At 45.4% G+C, this 20818-nt stretch overlaps 1 protein-coding gene across 1 annotated transcript in view; it reads right to left on the bottom strand.

Annotated features, from left to right (window-relative positions):
• Positions 1 to 19195, bottom strand: part of HTR4 (5-hydroxytryptamine receptor 4) — a 62915-nt gene extending 43720 nt beyond the window's left edge. Inside the window, exons 1-3 of the mRNA XM_018073527.3 lie at positions 19113 to 19195; positions 4334 to 4459; positions 3145 to 3345 (exon numbers count right to left, since the gene is read on the bottom strand). Of these exons, the coding sequence (XP_017929016.1) occupies positions 3145 to 3345; positions 4334 to 4459; positions 19113 to 19138 (353 nt within the window). The 5' untranslated portion in view covers positions 19139 to 19195. The remainder of the gene's footprint in view (positions 1 to 3144; positions 3346 to 4333; positions 4460 to 19112) is intronic.
• Positions 19196 to 20818: the final 1623 nt, after the last annotated feature.

Raw genomic sequence — 20818 nt, 5'->3', positions numbered from 1 at the left:
ACAAGATCAGATGCCTTTTTACCCAAACAGGCACGGGGATTTATAGTCTCAGAACTTTAGCTGGAATTTGTGTCAGATAATCAGATTGCCGACTGCCTAATCGTTACTTACTGACAGCTATTTAAAGCCAAATAAGTCTCCCCACTAACAACCACCCTGTCCCCCTGGACAGCCAGCAGATGTTCTGCTGGCACAGCTGCTTCTCCCTGTCCTGGAAAAAGACATTGTGCTCCCAGCCTTAAGCCCCACCATGGCCCGGGCATCCTTGGGGGAGCAAAAGGCTCTTGGGAATGGTCCTATGCAGGGCTAAGAGTTGGACTCGATGATCCTTGTGGGTCTCTTCCAACTCAACATATTCTGTGATTCTATGAAATCAATCCCTTGTGCCTTGTCTGTGACACGGTGCAGAAGAGATGAGTATGGAATGATGTGCTGGAGCCCTGGGAGCAGGAGGGGCAGGCACAGCAGGCAAAGAGAGTGACCACCCCATGCCCCTGGACGTGCTCCTCCGACCACACTCCTTTCCCCCTGGCACAGGGAGAGGGTTCCTTCTGCACAGGGACTGCCACTGCAGAGCATCGGGGTTTGGGAGTCTCTAAAACATCATCTCTCTCAAGGGACTGTGCTAATTTGATGTCTGAACAGTACATTAATGTTAATTAATGTTTGTAAACGGCACAACAAGCATCTGTCACTCTGGTGCTCCAACACTCTTTGGATACATCTGCTTTGCTTTAGCCCTTATTTAGCAGTGATTATGGGGGATGTTTGAATTCCGGTAAGACGAGTGTTGGATGTACAAACACACACAGTCAGGGCTGGTTTGTCGTGTGCAAATGTTTGGAACACACCAGGCAAACAGTGCCCAGCAGAGACACAGCCTTTGGGGGAAGCTTCCCAGGCTGGGATACAGCCAGGGGGGTAGATGAAGCAGAGAGCCCAACACAGACATTTTTGTTTCTCTGTTTGTTTCTCTGTTGCTTCCCCCTCCCACCCAAGACTTCGAGAAGTAACTGTATTGCAAATTGTACTGCAAATATTGGAGAAGAAAATTGCCTTTCCTGACGGGTTAACTGTATTGGAGACTATCAGAGCTTCTTGGTCTGCTTATATGCAGTGCAATTATTTTTATTGCACAGGCACAAAGAATGGACGTGTATGCATAAAACATGCAATAAATAAATAATTCAAGGATAAATCTTTCTATTATGTTAGAATATCAAAGAGATGATGAAAGAGCATAACACAGTGGTTGGAAACTCTGGATTCAGTGAGCCCTGAGATACCCCTGCTACATTGGAAAAACCCTTTTTCAGCTGAGACTGAAAGTGGCTCTAAGTCTCTGCAGTACTTGGCTCCCTGAGCAGTAAAATCAGTTTATCCTGTGGTGATTTCTCCAGATTTTCTCAAATGCCTTTGAGAATTAAAGCTGGAATGCTGGCTTGTTTCTTTCTTTTACGGAAGCAGCAGTGGAAATAGATACAAGATATTATCAGATAAAAGTATTTTCAACTTGTGAAAAGTATTTTTAACTTTGTGAAAATGTTAAAGGGAATGACTTCCCAACTGAGTCCTGAGGATTAGATTAACCACCCAGTTTTCTTAAAAAACCCCTCAAAACTCACAGTTGTATGCCCTGAAACAAAACAGAAGGCAGGAAATAGATGAATCATGGAAAAAATACCAACTAGAAGCAGCACACTGCCATAAAGTCTGAATGAACACGAGAGCAACAGCCAGCAAAAATTAAATCAAACCCTGTGAAGGAAGCAGAGCTGCCAATGCTCCTCCACCTGCCAGGACCAGAGAAGCACTGGGGTTGGAGAACAGATCAGTAATGGGCTGAGTCATCCTTCCCTTCACAGAAACCTAGTCATTCATCTACCTGTTCTGCTCTTCTCAGGGCCATTCACTTCTACCTCCTCATCTATTCTGTCCTCTTAGCACTTTTTGGGTTCTTACTGAGGAAGAAAACAACCCCAAAACAACTAAAAACTGTGGAAGAAATTGAAGTTTCTATCAGCAACCTTTAAAGCCCAAGTCTGGGGTCTGTATCCCTAATGCATTAACTCTGAGCCACACATTCTGATTGGCAAGGCTGTCCCAACCCCTTTGCCACCCCAGACAAAGCTGTCTCAGGATGGTGGACCAGTGGGTACAGGCAGCAGGAGCAAGAGCTCATGACGTGGTGGGGGTCTGCAAGAGGGCAGGAGAAACGGGACAGCCTCCTTTCTGTGCACCCCACATGGGATGTTCCTCATCCCCTGCAGGTGTTGGAGATCAGGGGGTGAAATAACATTTTCCCTTCATGCCCCCTTCTCTACACAACCCCCTGTAGCTAATTAAGAGCCTGGAGAATCAAAGTCCAACATTTTATAGAGCAAGGTTACATCCAGAGCACAGTGCCCAACATCTGCTTTCCTGGTAATTGGCTCAAAGTGGCAATTTGTCAACATTTTTGAGATAACAAGCTTCCTATTTGTGTTCCAGCCATCTAAACGTCCAGATAAGGGAAGAAGCCGTAGCTGTTTGACATCAGCTTTCCTCTGGATACAAAACTGCCCGTGCTGGTGCCCCCTCTCCCACCACAGAGCTGTGCTGCCCATCAACGGGAGGTTAATCAACTATCTTTTGAAGTCTGGCTCCACACAGACTCTCTGGATGAAAGATGCTCTTTAAATATCAGTTGTCACAATGATGAGAATGATTACGGTTATTTCAGCCATATTAGTGATACTCAGTAACAGTATTTTTAATAATATTGAAATCCCCACACAGAACTCAAACAAAAGCTGTAAATATTGTTAGAATAGCTGGTCAGAATGTTTTCTACTAACTATTTATCTTGTGAAAAATTCTTGCTATTCTGTATGGGAAGTTCTGCCCTTTAACCTGGAAAACTGCAGACAACAGTAAAAGAGGAACCAAGCCCCTAGCTTGATGTCAGCATATATCTCATTCCTTTCCAAGTTTTTCTGCACTCACAGGATTCAGACAGCTCTCTCCAAAATCAGCCACTGGGAGAGACTTGTTGCTCTGTGGTGCCAAATAGGTTCATCTTTGCCCTTTGGCTACTCCAGCTAACCCAAGGCACTGCAGAGAACTAAAGCACTACAACTATTCCCTGTGCCCTCCTGTTCGTACCTGTCCAGTGAGATACAGCACAGGTGCAGGATTGATGCCGTGGTGAGCAGGACATCGAGGGACGTCCGGACCAGGCAGAACATCTCTCCATAGATCCAGTTGTCCTGAACCAACTCAATGGCTCCGAAGGGCATCACCAGCACTGACACCAGCAGGTCCGCAAAGGCAAGGGAAACAATGAAATAATTGGTCTTGATTTTCCTGTAAGAGAGATCACAAAATTAGAGTGGGATAACTTCAGTGCAGCAGCTGAAGATTTGATCTGCACCGAGACTTCAGACAGAGTTTGGGCCTAATTTGCTCCATCACACTAAAAGGTCATCCCTAACATGCCCTCACTTTATACAGTCGCCTCTAGGTTGTTGCTGGTCTTTACAGCTAAATATCCACCGTGTTCGCTGTATAAACACATATTTCTGCTCACACAGAGGAGGCAAATAGATGCTCACAGGTCTCTGCATGTGGCTCAGCCCCACAGCTTGCGCTGGAGTTTGGGGTAGAAGAGGGGGATTTTATTTTAACTTGTAAATTGATAAAATCCTTCCAGAAAGCACTGAGAATAATCTAGACTGAAGCTGTAATTTTAACTTGAAGAGTACTTTTTAAATCACAACAATAAAATAGAATTAAATCCATTAAAAATCCCACGCAGAACACGAACAGAGGCTGTTAAATATCTCACTCTGCTCCTGAGGTTGGTCTGACAATTCCCAGGGTTAGAAGCAACCTCAAAACAGGAAAACAGGAATTTTGTCTGTGACCCCCCAAAATCATGGGCAACATTTGCCAAGCTGAGGCAGTGCAGCACAACTGCAACCGGACCTTGATCTTCGTGGTTTTCTGATGGGCGTGTTGGGAACTATGACATGGAAAAAAGGGGTAGAGGCCAACCTGCTTCTCCAAGGAATTGCTGCTTAGCTCAGTTTCCACTGATTTATCTGGTTTTCTACACTGAGAGTGTTAAAAATGCCGAGGATGGATACTAAAATGATCCCACCACCACAGTGCAGGTGCGAGGGGGGACGTGCAAGGCCAGTGTGAGTCTGACACTGCCGTGGTGCAACGAACGGCCAGAAACCCTTTGTCGTTGCAGTTTATGCCCTCAGCTGCAGGCACAGGGCATTTTAGTGGGGGATTTTCCCATTCCTCCCCGTGGGAGGGCAGGTGGTGGCCGGCTGGGTGGGCTCACCTGAGCTGCCTGTCCCGGCACACGGCCACCATCACCAGCAGGTTCCCCAGGATGGCCATCAGAATGACGGCGGAGATGAAGGTGAGCAGCACGATCTTCTCCGCTATGCCGAAGCCCTCACTCGAACTGGGGAGCACACAGAGATAAAAGAGAAAAGAAAAGAAGCTGCAGCAGCACTGGGAGGGGATGGCCCAGGCGGTGCCAGCCACAGGCACCGGTGTTGGTGAGGGTGAGAGCAGCCTCCTGCGCCTGTCACAGCGAGACCTTCCCACCAAGATCCTGAACAAAAAGCATTTCTATCCATGTCCACTTCTATCCATTTCCATCCATCAGCACAAAGGCTACAGGTGGAGGATGCCTGCAGTGCCCATGGCTCCCAGAGCTGGATGAGCCACCACAGTGGAGGAGCCCATTTATGAGATCTGGAGTGCCTGTGCCTGATCTTTGGCAGTCCAGTTCAGAGCCTCTGGACAAGAATGTTTTCATTCTCTTTTCACCCCAATAAATAATGTTATTTTCCATGCAGAAGTATTCTGGTTTTCTTTTCTGTTGTTTTTCCATTTTTGTCCCCAAGGTCTTAATATCATAGCATCACAAAATAGTTTGGTTTGGGAGGGACCTTAAAGACCATCTCATTCCACCCCCTGCCACGGGCAGGGACACCTTCCACTATCCCAGGTTGCTCCAAGCCACATCCGACCCGGCCTTGAACACTTCCAAGGATGGGGCAGCCACAGCTTCTCTGGGCAACCTGTGCCAGGGCCTCCCCACCCTCACAGGGGAGAATTTCTTCTATATATCTCACCTGAATTTCCCCTCTTTCAGTTTGAACCCATCACTCCTTCTTCTGTCACTACAGTTCCTGAGTTGATAGGACAAGAACTACTGGGTTCAAACTTTCCTCAAGTGAGCATTTTACATCTTAAATTTTGAAATCTTCAACATAATATTTTCCCTTGTTCTCTCCTTCCTTCACTCTGCCACAAAAGAAGAGGCAGCCCCGCATCTTTTTTTCTCTTTTCCACTTGGTAACTTTTCCAGAAGAGAAAGGAAATAAAATGTTTTATCAATGCATGCCCAATTTCCCCCTACCCTGAGATCAAAAATTTCTTTCAGTTAATGAAGAAAAGAAAAAGGAAGGATAACATTAAAACACATATTTTAAGTCTGCATTTCTAGAAATAGTTTGCTAAATGTTTCAAAGAAATTACTGGTGGAGTTTTTTTCAGAGCCTGCAAAGCAGGAAGGTAATACACAGCATGTAATAAAAAGTGTCCAATTCCCCATAAAACTGGTTTTATTATAAACGTTTGAGCCACTTTTCCCTTAAAACTATTTGTAATTATGTATTCAGAAAGAAATGCATCCTAGACCTTCACCTGCTTGTGTAACTTTCCCCATTACATTACCCAGGTGAGAATGGGTGTTTGTTCGTCTTATCAAGTGTGGCTGGAAATAAACTGGCACTAAGAGCAGCACTTGACACTAATTCAGCAGGGAAATTTCTTCTCAGCATACGGAGCTGATATTCGACACCCAGGATTAATGCTGAGAGATTGTTCAGGTAATTGAAAAATTGAACTGTTATTCTGTTTTACTTTAACTGCCTCTGGGGTCACTTTTTATTTACTAAATAACATTCCAGGCTTTTACACTTTATCTCACTGAATTCTCCTGATCTGGGCAAAGCTAAAAATGATTAGAGACTGCTGAAGTCCTGCCTGTGCTATGTTAAGAAGGTTCTAGAGAATGACTTTACCCTGAGCCTGCATTGCAGAACACCCACTTAATCCCCATTTTTGTCCCTAAAAGCCACTCAGAGTATGACTTCTCCTCCCACTGCCAGTTGCCCCAGTGGGGCAGACTGCAGCCTGCTGATGTTGGATTCTTCATATGGAATATGAATAATATCGTAGGAATTCCTTATTTTTTGATGTTTTACAAGGCAGTACATTACTGGGTATAGGTTCATCCAGGTAGGTGAGGATGTTTAGGAGCAAAAAAAAGAAGAGGAAAGGAGAGGCCCTGGATTCATACCAGTTTCACAGAAAAACCCAGCACTATGCAGATATGTGCAGGATCCAAACCATGTGCAATTATATGGGTATAATAAGAAAGAGAATCATAGAATATCCTGAGTTGGAAAGGACCCACAAAGATCATGGAAGTTCAGCTCCTGTCCCTGCACTGAACAGCCCCAGGAATCCTGTCATGTGCCTGACAGCATTGTCCAAGCACCTTTAACTGTCAGGCTTTCTCACCTGTGAGAGCACAGGCACCTTTTAATTCCACATAATCTTCTGTGTTAAAACTAAGAGATTAATAAGATCACGTAGAGTGGACAGTTGGATGTATCCCACCTCTCTACAAGGTTGTCACCCAACAGAGCTGGCCACTGGCCACACAGCTGCTCCTGGAATACGATATCACTCCTTCCCCTCTCTAGAAATCACTCTCTCTCTCTCCCCCATCCATCTCCACATACATCTGGTCTGAAAGACCTCATTTTCCTCAGTCCTTCATTGGAGGTTTGGGGAGGGAGGAAGATGGGAGCTGCTGACACATGAACCTGCACTGCAGCAAAGTCCTTTGGAAAAGGTTGAGCAGCTGGTGGGCACCATGCACAGCAGGACACACAGACTACTCGGGGCCCACTGTGTGCTCTCCTCTGCAATGGGCTGCTGCACAGCTGGGGAGGGCCAGACACTGGACAAGCATCAGTATTTTGGGCACAGCTGAATGCCAGAGCCTTCATTAATGATGTTCATCAGCTGAAAAAGACACTGTGAAAACTGAAGGGAAATGGAAAAGAAACAATTTCAAAGTCAGGTCTCAGCCACAGCCCCTCTAGCTGGGTACCAGATGGGATGAAAAGCCTCAGGAACAATGGGGATGGTGGGATCAAAGGCACCTTCACTGAGAGCTGTAATTGTACCTGCCCAAATAACCTTCACAATAGGCTGACACTGCTGCCTGGCTGCATTTGTGAAACAAAATGTCAAACCACGCTGAATAGCACCCACAAAAGATGTTCCTCTTCCTCCCAGGTGAGCGTGGCAGCACATACATGCTGGCACAGCAGCAAAGAGGATGATGAGGGCTTAGTTTATACAGAGCCAGGCTGAGTTAGATTTATGTTTTGTCTTATCTAGCTTTGCCCGTCCTTCTGCTGTTCCTAAACAATTCCTATCGCTGTGTTATTTGAGCACCTTGTATCTGCATCTGCAGCGTGTACAGACGGGAGAGACAGCTCCCTCATCCCTGAGCCACGCTGGGGGGGAGCTGGCCATCAGGTGTGGATGGGGCTTCTCACTCCAGCAGGCAGTGCCCTGGAAGGGAAAATCCTCTCCAGGGAAAAAGCCTATTGCCTTGTACAGAGACTTCCCTCCCTTCCAGCCTCGCCAGCTGCCGAAAGCTGTGCACATGAACAGACACTGAAGAGAATTACCCCCCTTGGGTCTTCTTTGGTGCACAGATTTTGAGTCTTTACTCATCAAAACAATGTCTGGAAATGCCTAGCCCTGAGCCAAATCTCACCAGATGTTGCCCTGCTTGGAGACTGATGTGTTCTTTGACTTCAGCCAGGAACAGGGCCATGTTTTAAGCCCACATTTCCCATCCTGTGCACACAGGTGATCCTGCCCTGGCGGTGGTGGCATCCTAGTGGCATCACTTGCCTTGGCTGGCCACAGCCCAGGGCTCTGAGCAGAGACCAGCAGATCAGGAACACACTGGCACTCTTATCAGTGTTCTGATAATAGTTTTGGAAGCAGAGAGAGTATTTCTCTCATGCCATGTTGCATTGCTCCCCTGGGGAACATTAAATAGGCATATGCATCACTGGGGGTGCAGGAGGGATGTTCATCTGGGCTGTGTTGCTGTACATCTGCCTTTTGGATAATCTATCATCAAGTAGAAATACTTGTTAATTATTCAGTCTTAGTAATTCGAAGTTGTTAATAATGGAAGAAGTGGATATTGCTGTAAATTAAAATCAATGGTTTGCATAACATCTTTTATCAAATCTGAGTGCTCTGGTTTCCAAGCTTGCTTCCCTGTTTAATAAAGCAGAGATTGATGGGTTTGCTATTACGAGGAAATGAGCTTCAGGCAAAATGATTGTTGGTTAGTAGGAATATAGAAATCACTTAAGGAAAAAGGTGAAATACTGATGTGGAATGAATGCTTAAAACACACATATGGACATATTTAAAAGGCTCTTCTGCATAGCCATTAATGTGAAGGGAAAAAAAGGGATAATTATTTTTTCAAGCTCAATTTCCACTTTCCTGTAAACACTCCAGCTTTCTTAAATGAACTCAAGTGCTTTTGCATATTTTGTGAAGCAATTAAACTGCATAGATAAGTCATGTTGGTCAGACCATGCACATTGCTCTGGTTTCCATCACACATCACACCCTGACCTCCCCACCACTGCAGCAGGAAAAAGCACTGATAACCAGCTCAGTGCTGGGAGCACCTCGGGCACTGCACAGATACTCCTGCAGGAGTGAGAGATGGGAAGGAGAGTCAGGGTTGGATAAATAATGCTCTGCTTTTGGGGGCAGAGGAGCACAGCTGATGAAAAGGTGGCTGGATGGCCCTTTTCCGAACCGGAGGGCAATGACTCTGCCTGCACAGGTAACCTGGGGCATCTCCTGGAGGGAACCAGGGACTGCAGAGAGCACCTTCTAACAAGGGATGTGCACAGTTCTCACTGAAGAAGATTAAAAGCTGAGAGCAGGGGTAGCCTAGGAAAGAGCTTTCTTCTTGATTTAACAGTGCCCTCAGTGTACAGGGAATACATGGAACAGTTGCTTTGCTTTGTTTTCAACCAAGCCATGGCATTTCCCTCTGTAACTCAAGCTGACGTGATATTTCATGGAGGTCTTTAACTACAAATAAGCTGTCATTTGCCTCTCCTCTTTTCTACTCCACTGATTGTTCCTAGGCATAAAATTGGAGGCTGAGTCTTAAACACTTAAAAATCAAGATAAGCTATTTTATGAGTAAACCTGACAATGTGTGTCTCAGTATAGAAACATGACAATAGGGAAGATATTATTTGATCTATGGCTTTCCAGCTGTTACCATATTCTTTTCTACTGCCACCTAAAAATATTAATCAGAAGTCAGCATTAATCCAGAAGCATATAATTTCCTCTAATGCCTTTAAATGCTACACTGCCTGTGCTGCTTCGCTTCAGACCGTGCAGATGGCAGGACAACTCCTAAAGGATTCAAGTCAATTATGCACTTCACTTCTGTTTTAGAAACAGATTGAAATTAATTAAAGTATTGACAAGCCAGAAATAAACAGCATTCCACGTATCAAAATAACTCAGTCATATGATTAGTTTATTTGAGTGCCTTTTTTTTTTTAAACCAAATAAATTGGGGGGGGAGGGGGTGGAAAGGATGAGTTTTCTTCTTTTATGCTGGTTTGAAACAAAACTCCTGATAACATCCCCAATCCTGCACCTCCACTCCAAGTATCTGCTGGAGGCTGAATGTTATAGTGCTTGAGAGAATTAAGTGTTTTAAGCAGCTGATAATACTGATTAAAACCAATTGTCAAGATGAAGCAAAGAAGACAGGCTATTTAAATGTTTTAAAAATTGCTGTGTGGGGGCTGTGCAGTCAATCAGTACATGCTTGGAGCTCTCCCATTTGGGAGCAGGTGTGTGCTGGAGCTGCCAAAAACTGTGGGACCTCAGGGACATGGGGACCAGAGCGATGGCTCCATCTCTGCATGTACCTCAGGCTCTGAGACTGAATCAGGGGATATCCTGAGCTGGAAGGGACCCACAAGGATCATTCAATCCAACTCTTAGTCCTGCACAGGACACCCCAACAATCCCACCAAGTCCCTGAGAGCGTTGTCCTTGAGCTCTGTCAGCCTTGGGGTCGTAACCACTGCCCTGGGGAGCCTGTTCAGCGCCCAAGTGCCCTCTTGCAGAAAAGCCTTTTCCTGATATCCAACCTAACCCTCCCCTGGCACAGCTCCAGCCATTCCCTGAGGTCCTGTCACTGGTCACACAGAGCAGAGATCAGAGCTGCCCCTCCACTGCCCCTTGTGAGGAAGCTGCAGACCCTGGTGAGGTCTCCCCTCAGTCTCCTCCAGCTGAACAAGCCAAGTGCCCTCAGCCACTCCTCCTATGGCTTCCCCTCCTGACCCTTTTCATCATCTTCCTGCCCCTCCTTTGGATGCTCTCTAACTGCTTTAGATATTTTTTATATTGTGGTGCCAAAAACTGCCCCCAGGACTCTGAGGCCACACTAGAGCAGAGCAGAGCCCAGAGACAGGCTGACACACAGGGCATGAGGGCTCCAAGTAACAAACCCAGAAATAAATGAGTTTTCAACTGCTTCATGCACTCTCCTTAGCTGACAGCAGCAGCAGTTTTTGCCTTTGCTGGATGGAAACTCCATTTGGGGCTGAAAACTGATCCTGGACAATGTGATGCTTTATCATGATTTTCATACAGATAAACATCTGAGACGGAGAGAGCGAGACAGTAGTTTGCACAGTTACGTGGGAAATAAACCCAGCCCTGGTGAGACTCTGGGTGCTGCCTAAGCCTTTGGGCCTCTCCCCTTGCAGGGAAGTTAGGCAGTTCAGCAGACAGGTCTGTCTCTACTTTTCCTACAGGGAAGGATAAAACCCTGGCTCTGCTCTTTCCCAGGCAGCAGATCAAGAGTTACATAATTTACACCCACATATGAACAGATATCGCTGCGGGGCTGATGTATGTAAGTACAATCCTAAAAACCCATTAGACTGCCACCTTAAATATAAGCTAAAATTAACTTCTGAAATTAGCATTAGATTAAGAGCATAGTATTTACATGGGCGAAGGGCCCCTGCTGCAACTACTTTGTTTTGTATCCACTAAACGACTACCAAGGAGAGCTGTTCTGCAATCACAGATCACACCCTTTCACATCCACCTGGAGTCTGCAGCACCTTGGCACTACGCTTTGTTCCTTATAATATACTTTCAAGAGCAACCTGGTCTAGTGGAAGGTGTCCCTGCCCCTGGCAGGAGGTAGAACAAGATAAGCTTTAAGGTGCCTTCTAGCCCAAACCATTCCTGGATTCTGTGATTGTCTTCAGGGCCAGAGTATTTTAATGGACAGAGTATTATTTCAAATACTCTGCAATGATGAAAAACGCAAATCTCTGACTTAGGCATAGCTGGGGATTTAGACACACTACAAAGCGCAGCAGTGATGTTGTAACAATCATTTCTCCTTTGTAAATGCAGAATAAAACCAAAGATCAAACTTGCCTTTAATCAGAAATGTCTTGATCAGTTCCTAATTAGAATTGCTCCTCAGAAGTAAACCCACTGCATCTACCAAACTACATGTCAGTTTAGTGACAAACAGAGGATGATGAAAGAAGCACAAAAATAATCCTGACTTTTGGTGTATATTCCATAATTATAATGTGATTATCTTCTATTTTCTAAGTGGCTCTTGCCTATCTCATGTCATTCAGAAGGCTGCATGTTCAATGACAAACACCACATAGGAACACTCGGAAGAGCTGATGTAATGAAACACCTTATTTCCCAGCAGTATTCTCATTAATTGTCATTCATCTCCCTATTCTATAGGGATGTTGAAGGCAGGGTTTAGTATGTACTTTTGAACAAGAATATTTGTAATTTGATTACTGTACAAAAGAATTTTACTTCACAGAGGCATAAGAAACATCAGTGTTACACACAAGACAGTCTCAAGCTTTACCTCAGTAGTTTAGAAACAGGGAGTAACTTGATGCAGAAAATTGTGAAAAAATCAAGGTTTAGACTCATGTTAAACATACTCCAAGTGCCCAGATTTTCTCATAGAAATCTGTGTGACACCTCCTGCAAAAACCAGTTGCAAAATTGGGGTGCACTGAGACTGATCTCAAAGCTCACAAATCTTCAAGGGATTGCTGCTTTTAAGCATTTGTTGTCCTGTCTTATTTTAACTTTTCCTGTAATAAAAACCCCAAAAATTCCACCCCATGTCCACAGATTTGTTTCCCTAATGAAAACATTTTATCAAAATGCCATAATGGCAATTCTTTATCAGCATTCCTGTACTGAGTTCTCATTTTCCAACCAGGGAAAACCTTTGGTCCCATCTTTGCCAAAAGCCACGGAAGTTGCAAGATTTTCAAATCTGAAAGCATGAAGGTCCTGCTCTGCTTTTCCAAGCAATATTTGCAGTTAGGGAAATATTGTTAAATGAGAGGCATTTAGTTTAGGCCAATTGAAGAGTCCTGGCATCAGGCTGTATATTAAAATATGCAGGCTGTGCACTTTTCCCACTGCTTGTTTACACCCTGGACAATAAAAGACAAATACAGCTATTGGCTGTCTAACTTCTAATATCTCCTGGACAGTTTCCCAGTTTCAAGACTCTAGAGGAATGAGAGAGTTTCTTGCTGTTACTCCTGCTAATGGAAGACTTGGCACAGACATTGCCAAATTAATACATTGATTTCTGGAACACATTTTATTTGAGACACCCCACACAAAACCAGTTCCCAGCTCATTTGTTATCAGATAGTAGCAGGAGGTACTTTCACTCCCTTTTTGAAGGCAACACAGAACTGTATGTCCCAAGGAGTTTTGGGGGTTCATGGTGGGGTTCATGGGTTCAGCTCCCACAGTGTGTGCCCCTTGAATACTTGACTGAGTGGCTGCCTCGTGTCCCCAGGGAATGCTGTGTCTCCTCAACCACTTCAGTGCAACAGTTTCTGAACTGCCCAACACTGTACCCTGACACAAAACACATCAGTCAGGAGGGACAGAAGTCATCTTTGAGATGTTATGTATTTCCAACTCTGCTACTTCAATTTGAGCTCTGCCATAAAGACTAAAGTTTTGAAAGCTAATTCCAGAGGTGGCAGCCAGAAATCTTCCAGCCCCCGAGGATGTGTTCACCAGCTCATTTTGTATGACCATTGCTCATGTATTTAGGCTCCAGATAGGTGTCCTTTCCAAGCAAGGACACGGAAAGTCCTTGATTCAAGAGCAGAGCGCTTAAATTTCTTGTTTTATTTAAACCTCCTTTCACAACTCCAGCTAAGTGCATGTTCTGAATACTCTCCACAAAAGCCTTATCACATTTCTCACTTCAAATAAACAAGAAAGGAGGTCAACCTGGGAAAGCAATAAGAAAAAGGACTGCTTTGAGGATGTTAAGTGCAGACACTCAGCCCAGACGGAACCCAGATCCCACCCAGGAGTCACTACCAGCACATTTCTCTCAGGGCAGCCTAAGAAGCTCTGGAAGTGTTTGTTCATTGTGTTTAGCTTGTGGCAAACAAGTGCAAGAGCTTCCAGGAGGAATGTCTTGTTGTGCTCATCTGCAGAAGCCCTTGACAAAGATTTCTAGAAACAGTCATGCCTGGAGAAGAGAGCAATGCAAAGGGAGAAAAGTTCTTCCCCATAGAGGTTTCTTGGTGGCATCAGCTGTGGACACTCCACTCACAGGTTCTGTGAGCTTGAAGTCCAATCCACAGCTGGGAACTGACTCTGCCTCTCCCAGCTGTCTCAGCACAGGCCGATTCTAAAAATCTGTTTAGGTTTGAAAATTGATCACTTGCAAATAAATTACACCCTCATTTGCTGGGTGCCATAGGTCTATGATTTTCCCTGCCAGTGGTCTCATTCTGGAGCTGCACATACTATTCCACCTGGAGCAGGTGACAGCTCACCAGAGCACTCAGCACCACAGCCCTGTTCCCCAGACCACATTCTCAGAAAAGACATCTCACCAGGATCTCAGGACTGTCTTTCTGCACTTCTCCAAAAGCAGCTCACGGAATTTTATCTCACTGAGAGGAGAGCAGAGCCACTAGATTTCCCCCTACATCCAATCCCCTTTGGTTCTGAGACATAAAATCATGTTTGTTCTTGAAGGAACCCCAGCTCTGTCGATGTGACTCACAGTGCCCTATGAACCCCCACACATCTGGTCCAGCATCTCCTGCACAGCTCCAGTTTTGCTGCAGTCCTGTCTCTCAAGACACCCTAATACCCCCTTCCCAGTTTCCTTGCTCACCACCTCTGAGCACTGCTGGTTCAAGAGTTCTCAAACATGGAGACAAACTGAGTTTTGCCTGCTTAATGCTGAGGGTCAGCCCTCAGAAGTCCAGGAGGGTGTCCTGGAAAGCCCTGGCACTGCAGTTGCCAGTTTTGCCCTTTGAGGCAGCTGGCATGGGAAAAGCTGGCAATGAGGTCCAGCCCATTTTCCTGCTCTGGGTAACCTGCTGCTTTCTAAGGCAGGTGCCCTGTTTTCCCAAGTGCTAGAGCCATGTCTGCTCCAGGATATCCCAGTCTTTTAGGATGGTTTTCACACCCTTCCACAGCCTTTTCCAGTTCTTCACTACCTGCCACTCTGTGCAGAGACACTGACGCTAAAGGTGTGATGAAAGACACCAAAAAGTTCATTTTTATGGCCCAGCTTTTTATCCAGGACATTTTCATCTGCACAGATTCCTCAGGGTACAGTAATAAAAGCAGATGAGACATCACAGAAGTGTATGACAGCCTTACCTCCCTGAGGGGCTGAGCACATGCAGACAAATAGGAGCTGCCCCTCTGCCTCTGCACCCTCCAACTTATTTATGGGAGTATCCGTGTCTCACTTGCTCCCCAGCTGCCGTAAGGGAGCACGCTATTAATTTGCAGAAGCTGGAGCCAGGCTTAAAAATTCCATTAATTAAGTGTTGGCGGAGGTGTTTGGAAAGACGTTCCGATAAATATAGTGCTTTAAAGTGTTTCCCTAGAAACTGAGAAAAAGTTGAACAATATGAACCCAGGCTGATAACGGCTTTTGCTCTGGTGGAGCAGTGCCTGGGCTATAGCAGGCATTCAGCAAAGCAAACTTCTTTTCCAAGGATCTTCTGGCTGCTGAGGATTTTTGGCTGATAGCCCAAAAACGTGAAAGTGAGGATCTTTACTGTGCCTTGCTTCCCTGTGTCCCCCTGCTCTGCCCCTCTCCTTGCACCCAGAGTTGGCTGGTGGGAAATGCTCTGTAAAGTCTACAGCTCCAGATTCAGAAACACCCTGTGTGTTTTAGTGCTCCCAGCTTGTGGATTCCTTCCAAAGTGTCCTTGCTGTACCTGACTATCCCAGCACACCCAGGCACAGAGAGGATAAACCTGGCAAACCCAGCAATTACCTTTCAACTGGCTCCTTATAACATATCACAGAATCATTTAGGTTGGAAAAGACCTCCAAGATCATCAGGTCCACCCTGTGCACAATCCCCACCTTGTCAACCAGACCAGAGCACTGAGTGCCACATCCAGTTGTTCCTTAGACACCTGCAGAGAGGGGGACTCCACTACCTCCCTGGGCAGCCCCTTCAAATGCCTGACAGCCCTTTCCAGGAAGAAATTCTTCCTGATGTCCAACCTGAACCTCCCCTGGCACAGCTTGAGGCCTTTTCCTCTTGTCCTGTCCCTTGTCCCCTGGGAGCAGAGCCCGACCCCCACCTGGCTCCCCCCTCCTGTCAGGGAGTTGTAGAGAGTGAGAAGGTCCCCCTTGAGACTCCTTTTCTCCAGGCTGAGACTCCCAATGTCCTCAGCTGCTCCTCATAGGACTGACTCTCCAGACTCTTCCCCAGCTCCTTTCCCTCCCTGGACAGGCTCCAGCCCCTCAATGTCCTTCTTGCTGTGAGGAGCCCAGAGCTGTGCCCTATTTCATTCAGCTTATACATGGTCATATCTACAGCTGATGTAAATCAGTACTGTTAAATCTTGCCTCATAAGGGATCTGCAGCGTTTTACTTTGGTCTTTTCTGGCACTGCCTGCCATTATCCTCAGGAGCAGGTGCACTCAACCACATCAGCTCAGTAAGTGAATCAGAATTTTGTATCACTTGTGCACCAAGGGATGAAAGCACTCAGCTCTCACCTACGTGCTCCTCTGATCACTGCACTGTCCCTGCTGGGGGGACCAGGTGGAGGAGACAGGGCTCAAAAATCTTCTCAATCAGCACATTTGTCTCTGCAGAAATGCAAGAGCAAATCCCTTTCTGGACGGATGCTGCAGGTATTACAGGAGGATTAGAGTTGATCTTCCCTTCGAAAGGGGACTAGGAAGAGAGCTCTAGGCTGATTCTTTGCCTGCTAAATGACATTTGATAGCCTGCTATTTCTCACCTAAACAAGAATGTGATTAAAGAACTTGAGATAAACAATGATTTAATGACTTAAAGTGTAGAAGTTGGAGAGGTTTTGAAAAGAGCCTGTGTATATCTAAGAATAAACACTTCTATTGGAACCTGGTGGAGGAGTCTTAAGCTGTTTGCTATCCATGAGTCCTCACTGACAGGGCACTCGGAGCATACAAGGTTTTTCTTAAACCCCTTCCATTTTCTATGCTTTGGGTCATTAAATATGATGCGTATTTTGTTGCAACCACTCAGCACAGCTTCTTCCTTGTCCAAACAGTCACATCTGCTTTCAGCCCAGTTTTCTGCCTGTCCTGCCTCCCAGCCCAGCTCTGGGCTCATGACTGGCTGCCAGTGTCCCAGTGAAGGGGAGACCAAGGGCACACACAGACTCCTCTCCTAGGACATCCCTGGGGCTCCAGATGAGTCTTTGGTTCTCTCTCTCTCCCACTATGACTATTGCTCCTGTTTCTCCCCAGCTTTGAACAGAGAGAGCATACCCAAGAACTTCTTTGCCCCTTTCTGCCATCAGCCCTCCTGCCATACCACCTACAGGCAATAAATCCATCTTAGAGACAGCCACTAACAGCTCCACTTCTTGCAATCCACAGGGAAAGGACCCTTTTGGACCAACACAGCAAGGTTCCAGATTCAGGACTCACTCAAGCATGCAACTTGACTCAGGAGGGCATATGATCAAAAACGTCTGTGGTCAGAACTAGTGTTCACTGTGCCTCTGTACAAGGGCTTTGAGAACAGTGGCTGGGTTAAAAAATGGGATCTTTTCTTTGCTTCAAAACAAACACAACTAATTCAACCAATTTGATTCCTTGTTCCCTCACCTTGCTTCTCATTTCTCAAAGTCAAGGTAAGATTAATGAGCCCCACACAGTACTGCTGGAGGGCTCTGCGCTTTTCAGAGGTTTCCAAGCCACAAAAATACTTCCAGCAACAAACTGAGAAAACTAAAGCTGATAAAGCCAAGTTTGGAAGCAATTAACATCAATCTAAAATTCAGCTGGTTTAGGGGCTCAGCTTAAAAATAAAAAGCAATTACTGCTGTGACAAAATCAAATAATACATCGTTTCTCCATAGTTGATATAGCAAAGGGATTCTGCCTTCACCAGCAGCTACAATAAAGAGGGTTTTATAAAAGCTATTTACCTGCACTGAACGTGCTGGTGATTTTTTTCAAAAGCTTGTTTCTCAAGAGCATAACCTCTCCCAAACATCTAAGGAAGCAAAAACCCTTCATACAGTGTGAAGTACTCAGGACAGCTCTGACCACACTCAGAAGTACCTACTCACGTAGCAGAGGTTTCCCCTTGTTGCCCAAGAGCATGAGAAGAGCTCCAGCTGCAGAACCACAGCTCTGCCCACCCAGTCCTGGCTGTAAATGCCAGGCAGCTGCTCTTCCACTTCTCCCCTCCCAGCTATGGACCTGAAGAGCAACAAGAGCTGCCAGTGCTGGACTGCAGGTGTCAGAGTGGGGAGAACCCATCAGCCTTGTGAATTTGCCCAAGGACCTACAAAGAGGTAAGTGAGAGAATTGGAAAACTACCTAGTTCTCAAAGTCTACTTCTTAAGTAAGGTGCTTGTCCAATGGAAATACCAGCCAGCCCGTGAAAACCAGCCCAGAGCTTCTGAGCAATGTTCAGACTCATCAAACTGCAACTTCCCAACATGATGCACTGCAGTAAATGGGAAGGAAAGGCAAGAAAGGAATGGCAAAATGCACAAGAATGGCCAACAATGCTGTTCAGAACTGGTGTAGATAAGAGTCACCTGTGCTCCAACAGTGTAAGGGAGTCAGATTTAGCTGCTATAAGATAAGGAGGGGCTCTCATGCTGTCGGGAGCTCTACTTTATTCCTGACTATAGGAAATGCTCTGTAGGAATACAATGAAAGTCTTACCAAAGGTCTAAGAAGGCTTTACTAGTCTTGCACAAGGCCATTGTTTACACCTTGTGCATGGTACCATTGCAACCTACGCTGGCAAGCGCCCAGGACAAGCAGAGTTTGGCCTCTCCAGATTGCTCTAACCAATTTAAGGTTTCAAGTTTTCATTTCAAACCATTTGACAGCATCTCATTAACCTACTGCCTAAAATAAATGTGCCCAATAGTAATCACCAAGTCACATGAAATTAAAAAATTCAATAAAATATAAAGATTAAATACTTGCGGGTCATTTATTTTTCTACTCTAGAATTAGAGAAAATGAGGTCTGCCACCCCCCTTGGCTGTGATAAATACAAGTCCCAAACTGAACTGTCAAAAATTTCCAGGAATGTTTCTCTAACCTCACACTGCAGCCTTTGCAAAATTCCTAACATTTCCTACCACAAGGAAATCCTTGACTTGTCTATGTCCCATCTGACACTTAAACACATACCAGGGTGACACCACATCCTCATAGAAGCTCCAAGAATCCCCAAACCAGGCATTGCTGCATGAGCAGAGACCTTCATCTCCAAGCAAACAGAAAATACCATCCTGCAGCTTTACAAACACACCGTGGGGCCTCTGCCCCTCTGCAGCTCAGCAGCTTTACAAGATGTGGTACAAAAGGAGCCGTGTCATTTATCCTACCTCACATTAACATCCAGTTCTTCCATCACAGGCAATAGGCATAGGTAGCTGGGAGTTCAATGTCCACAGAAGAGACCTCATCCTGCAGAGGAGAGAGTTAGAAAGGAGAGGTATAAGTTACAGGATCTCTCACAGACCCCAGCTGTCAACCAGCAGCTTTTTCCACCAGGCAGTTTTCCAGCCACTCTTCCCTGGAGAAGCCTGGGCACTGCAGAGGGTTGTTGTGACCATTCAAAATCACCTGCACCCATGTAAACTGCACCTAAGACTTTCCCAGTAACTTCTAAACTTTCAAAACTACAAAAAGTAGTTTAAATAGAAGCAGCTGAGGAAGGTTTGCAAAGCCCATCTGGGAAAACACAAGCAAGAAGGGCTGGTAAATTAGTTTCTGTTTTTACACAAAACTAAAACATTGATTTACCACTAAATTAAAACGGGTTTCCTGTGACACTATATTGTACAACCTTATGAATAATTAATAGCAGTACTGTAATTACAAAGAACTAAACAATTTGCAGCTCTAGTTAAAATAAATGTACTTACTTACAGTAACACTAAGTGACGTAAATATTAATGGGGTTTTTAACTGTATCAAGATTCCATCATAACTCCAAAGAAATGAATGCACCATCTTAATAATGAGTTTGTGCATTTGCTGCTGTTAATCCAGTGGAAAAAAACAGGCTCAGTTTCTGAGCACTTCAGGCTGTTGATTGCCCCTTGTGTTGAGTCTCTAGAGAGCCAAGGATAATGCCACCACCAGGACACTATTAATATCAACTCAGATGCAATAATGCCATTGTGGTTACTTGGCTTCAAAGAGAAGACTGTAATAACACTGCCTCAGCCTTCCTAGACACCATGCCAGGTTTGCAATGCAAATGAACCCCCACTCTCCAGACCTGGCTCAGTGTTTACCACGAGCAGTAATTCAGGAGGTATAGACTATGCATTGTTTTGCCAGCAAAACCTACTCAAGTCTAAGGGATATTTTTATCAGAGGGTGGAAACACACAGAACTTGGCCACTATGTGCAGTTTCAGCCTTCAACTGGTGTTTCTAAGGGCACTCTGGAATCTGGTGACTTAAAGACTACTGCTGTATATTGCAAATACAAGGGTGAGAGGTCTAGAGATTCTGATCAAGTCACCTCTGTGTCCCTAACACCTGACCTCCAACTTTAATTTGGGGGAAAAACCCCACTCTCTCCTGTGCTCCTGCTCTGGAGCTCTTCCATAGTACAAAATGCCCCACAAGCTACTGTGACAGCTGCCTATCAAACAGGTAGGAAAAACATCCTGGAAGATGGTCTCAAGGCCACTCAGTGGCTTTAAGGTATTGAGAAAAAATTCACTTGTCAGAGACCATAAGGAGTTATCTGGTGGCCAGCAGGTAACCCTCTCTCTTAAGGGACCACAAACTCACCTGCTCTATGTGGTGGCCTTGGTCTGCTCTGTAGAGATGAAAATGTCCCATCAGATGACAGCAGTGGCCAAACCATCTTCCTTGCAAGCACCAATTAACTGAGACACTGACACATTCTTAATCCAATTTATTTCCATCCCACTCAACCCCCATCAAGTTCCACTTTCTGTCACTGCTGAGTTGGTGACAACAGAAGCGTTGAGTCATTCTGGAAAACTTAACACCCCCATTTCCTGCAGTGCTGGATTGTGCTGCTTCACCACTTCTGACACCCTAAATGA

The sequence above is a fragment of the Manacus vitellinus genome, unplaced genomic scaffold (assembly GCF_001715985.3).
Source record: "Manacus vitellinus isolate BGI_N305 unplaced genomic scaffold, ASM171598v3 scaffold_25_pilon, whole genome shotgun sequence".
NCBI lineage: Eukaryota > Metazoa > Chordata > Aves > Passeriformes > Pipridae > Manacus > Manacus vitellinus.
The sequence above is the reverse complement of the archived record's forward strand: the minus strand, read 5'-3'. Positions and strand labels throughout refer to the sequence as shown.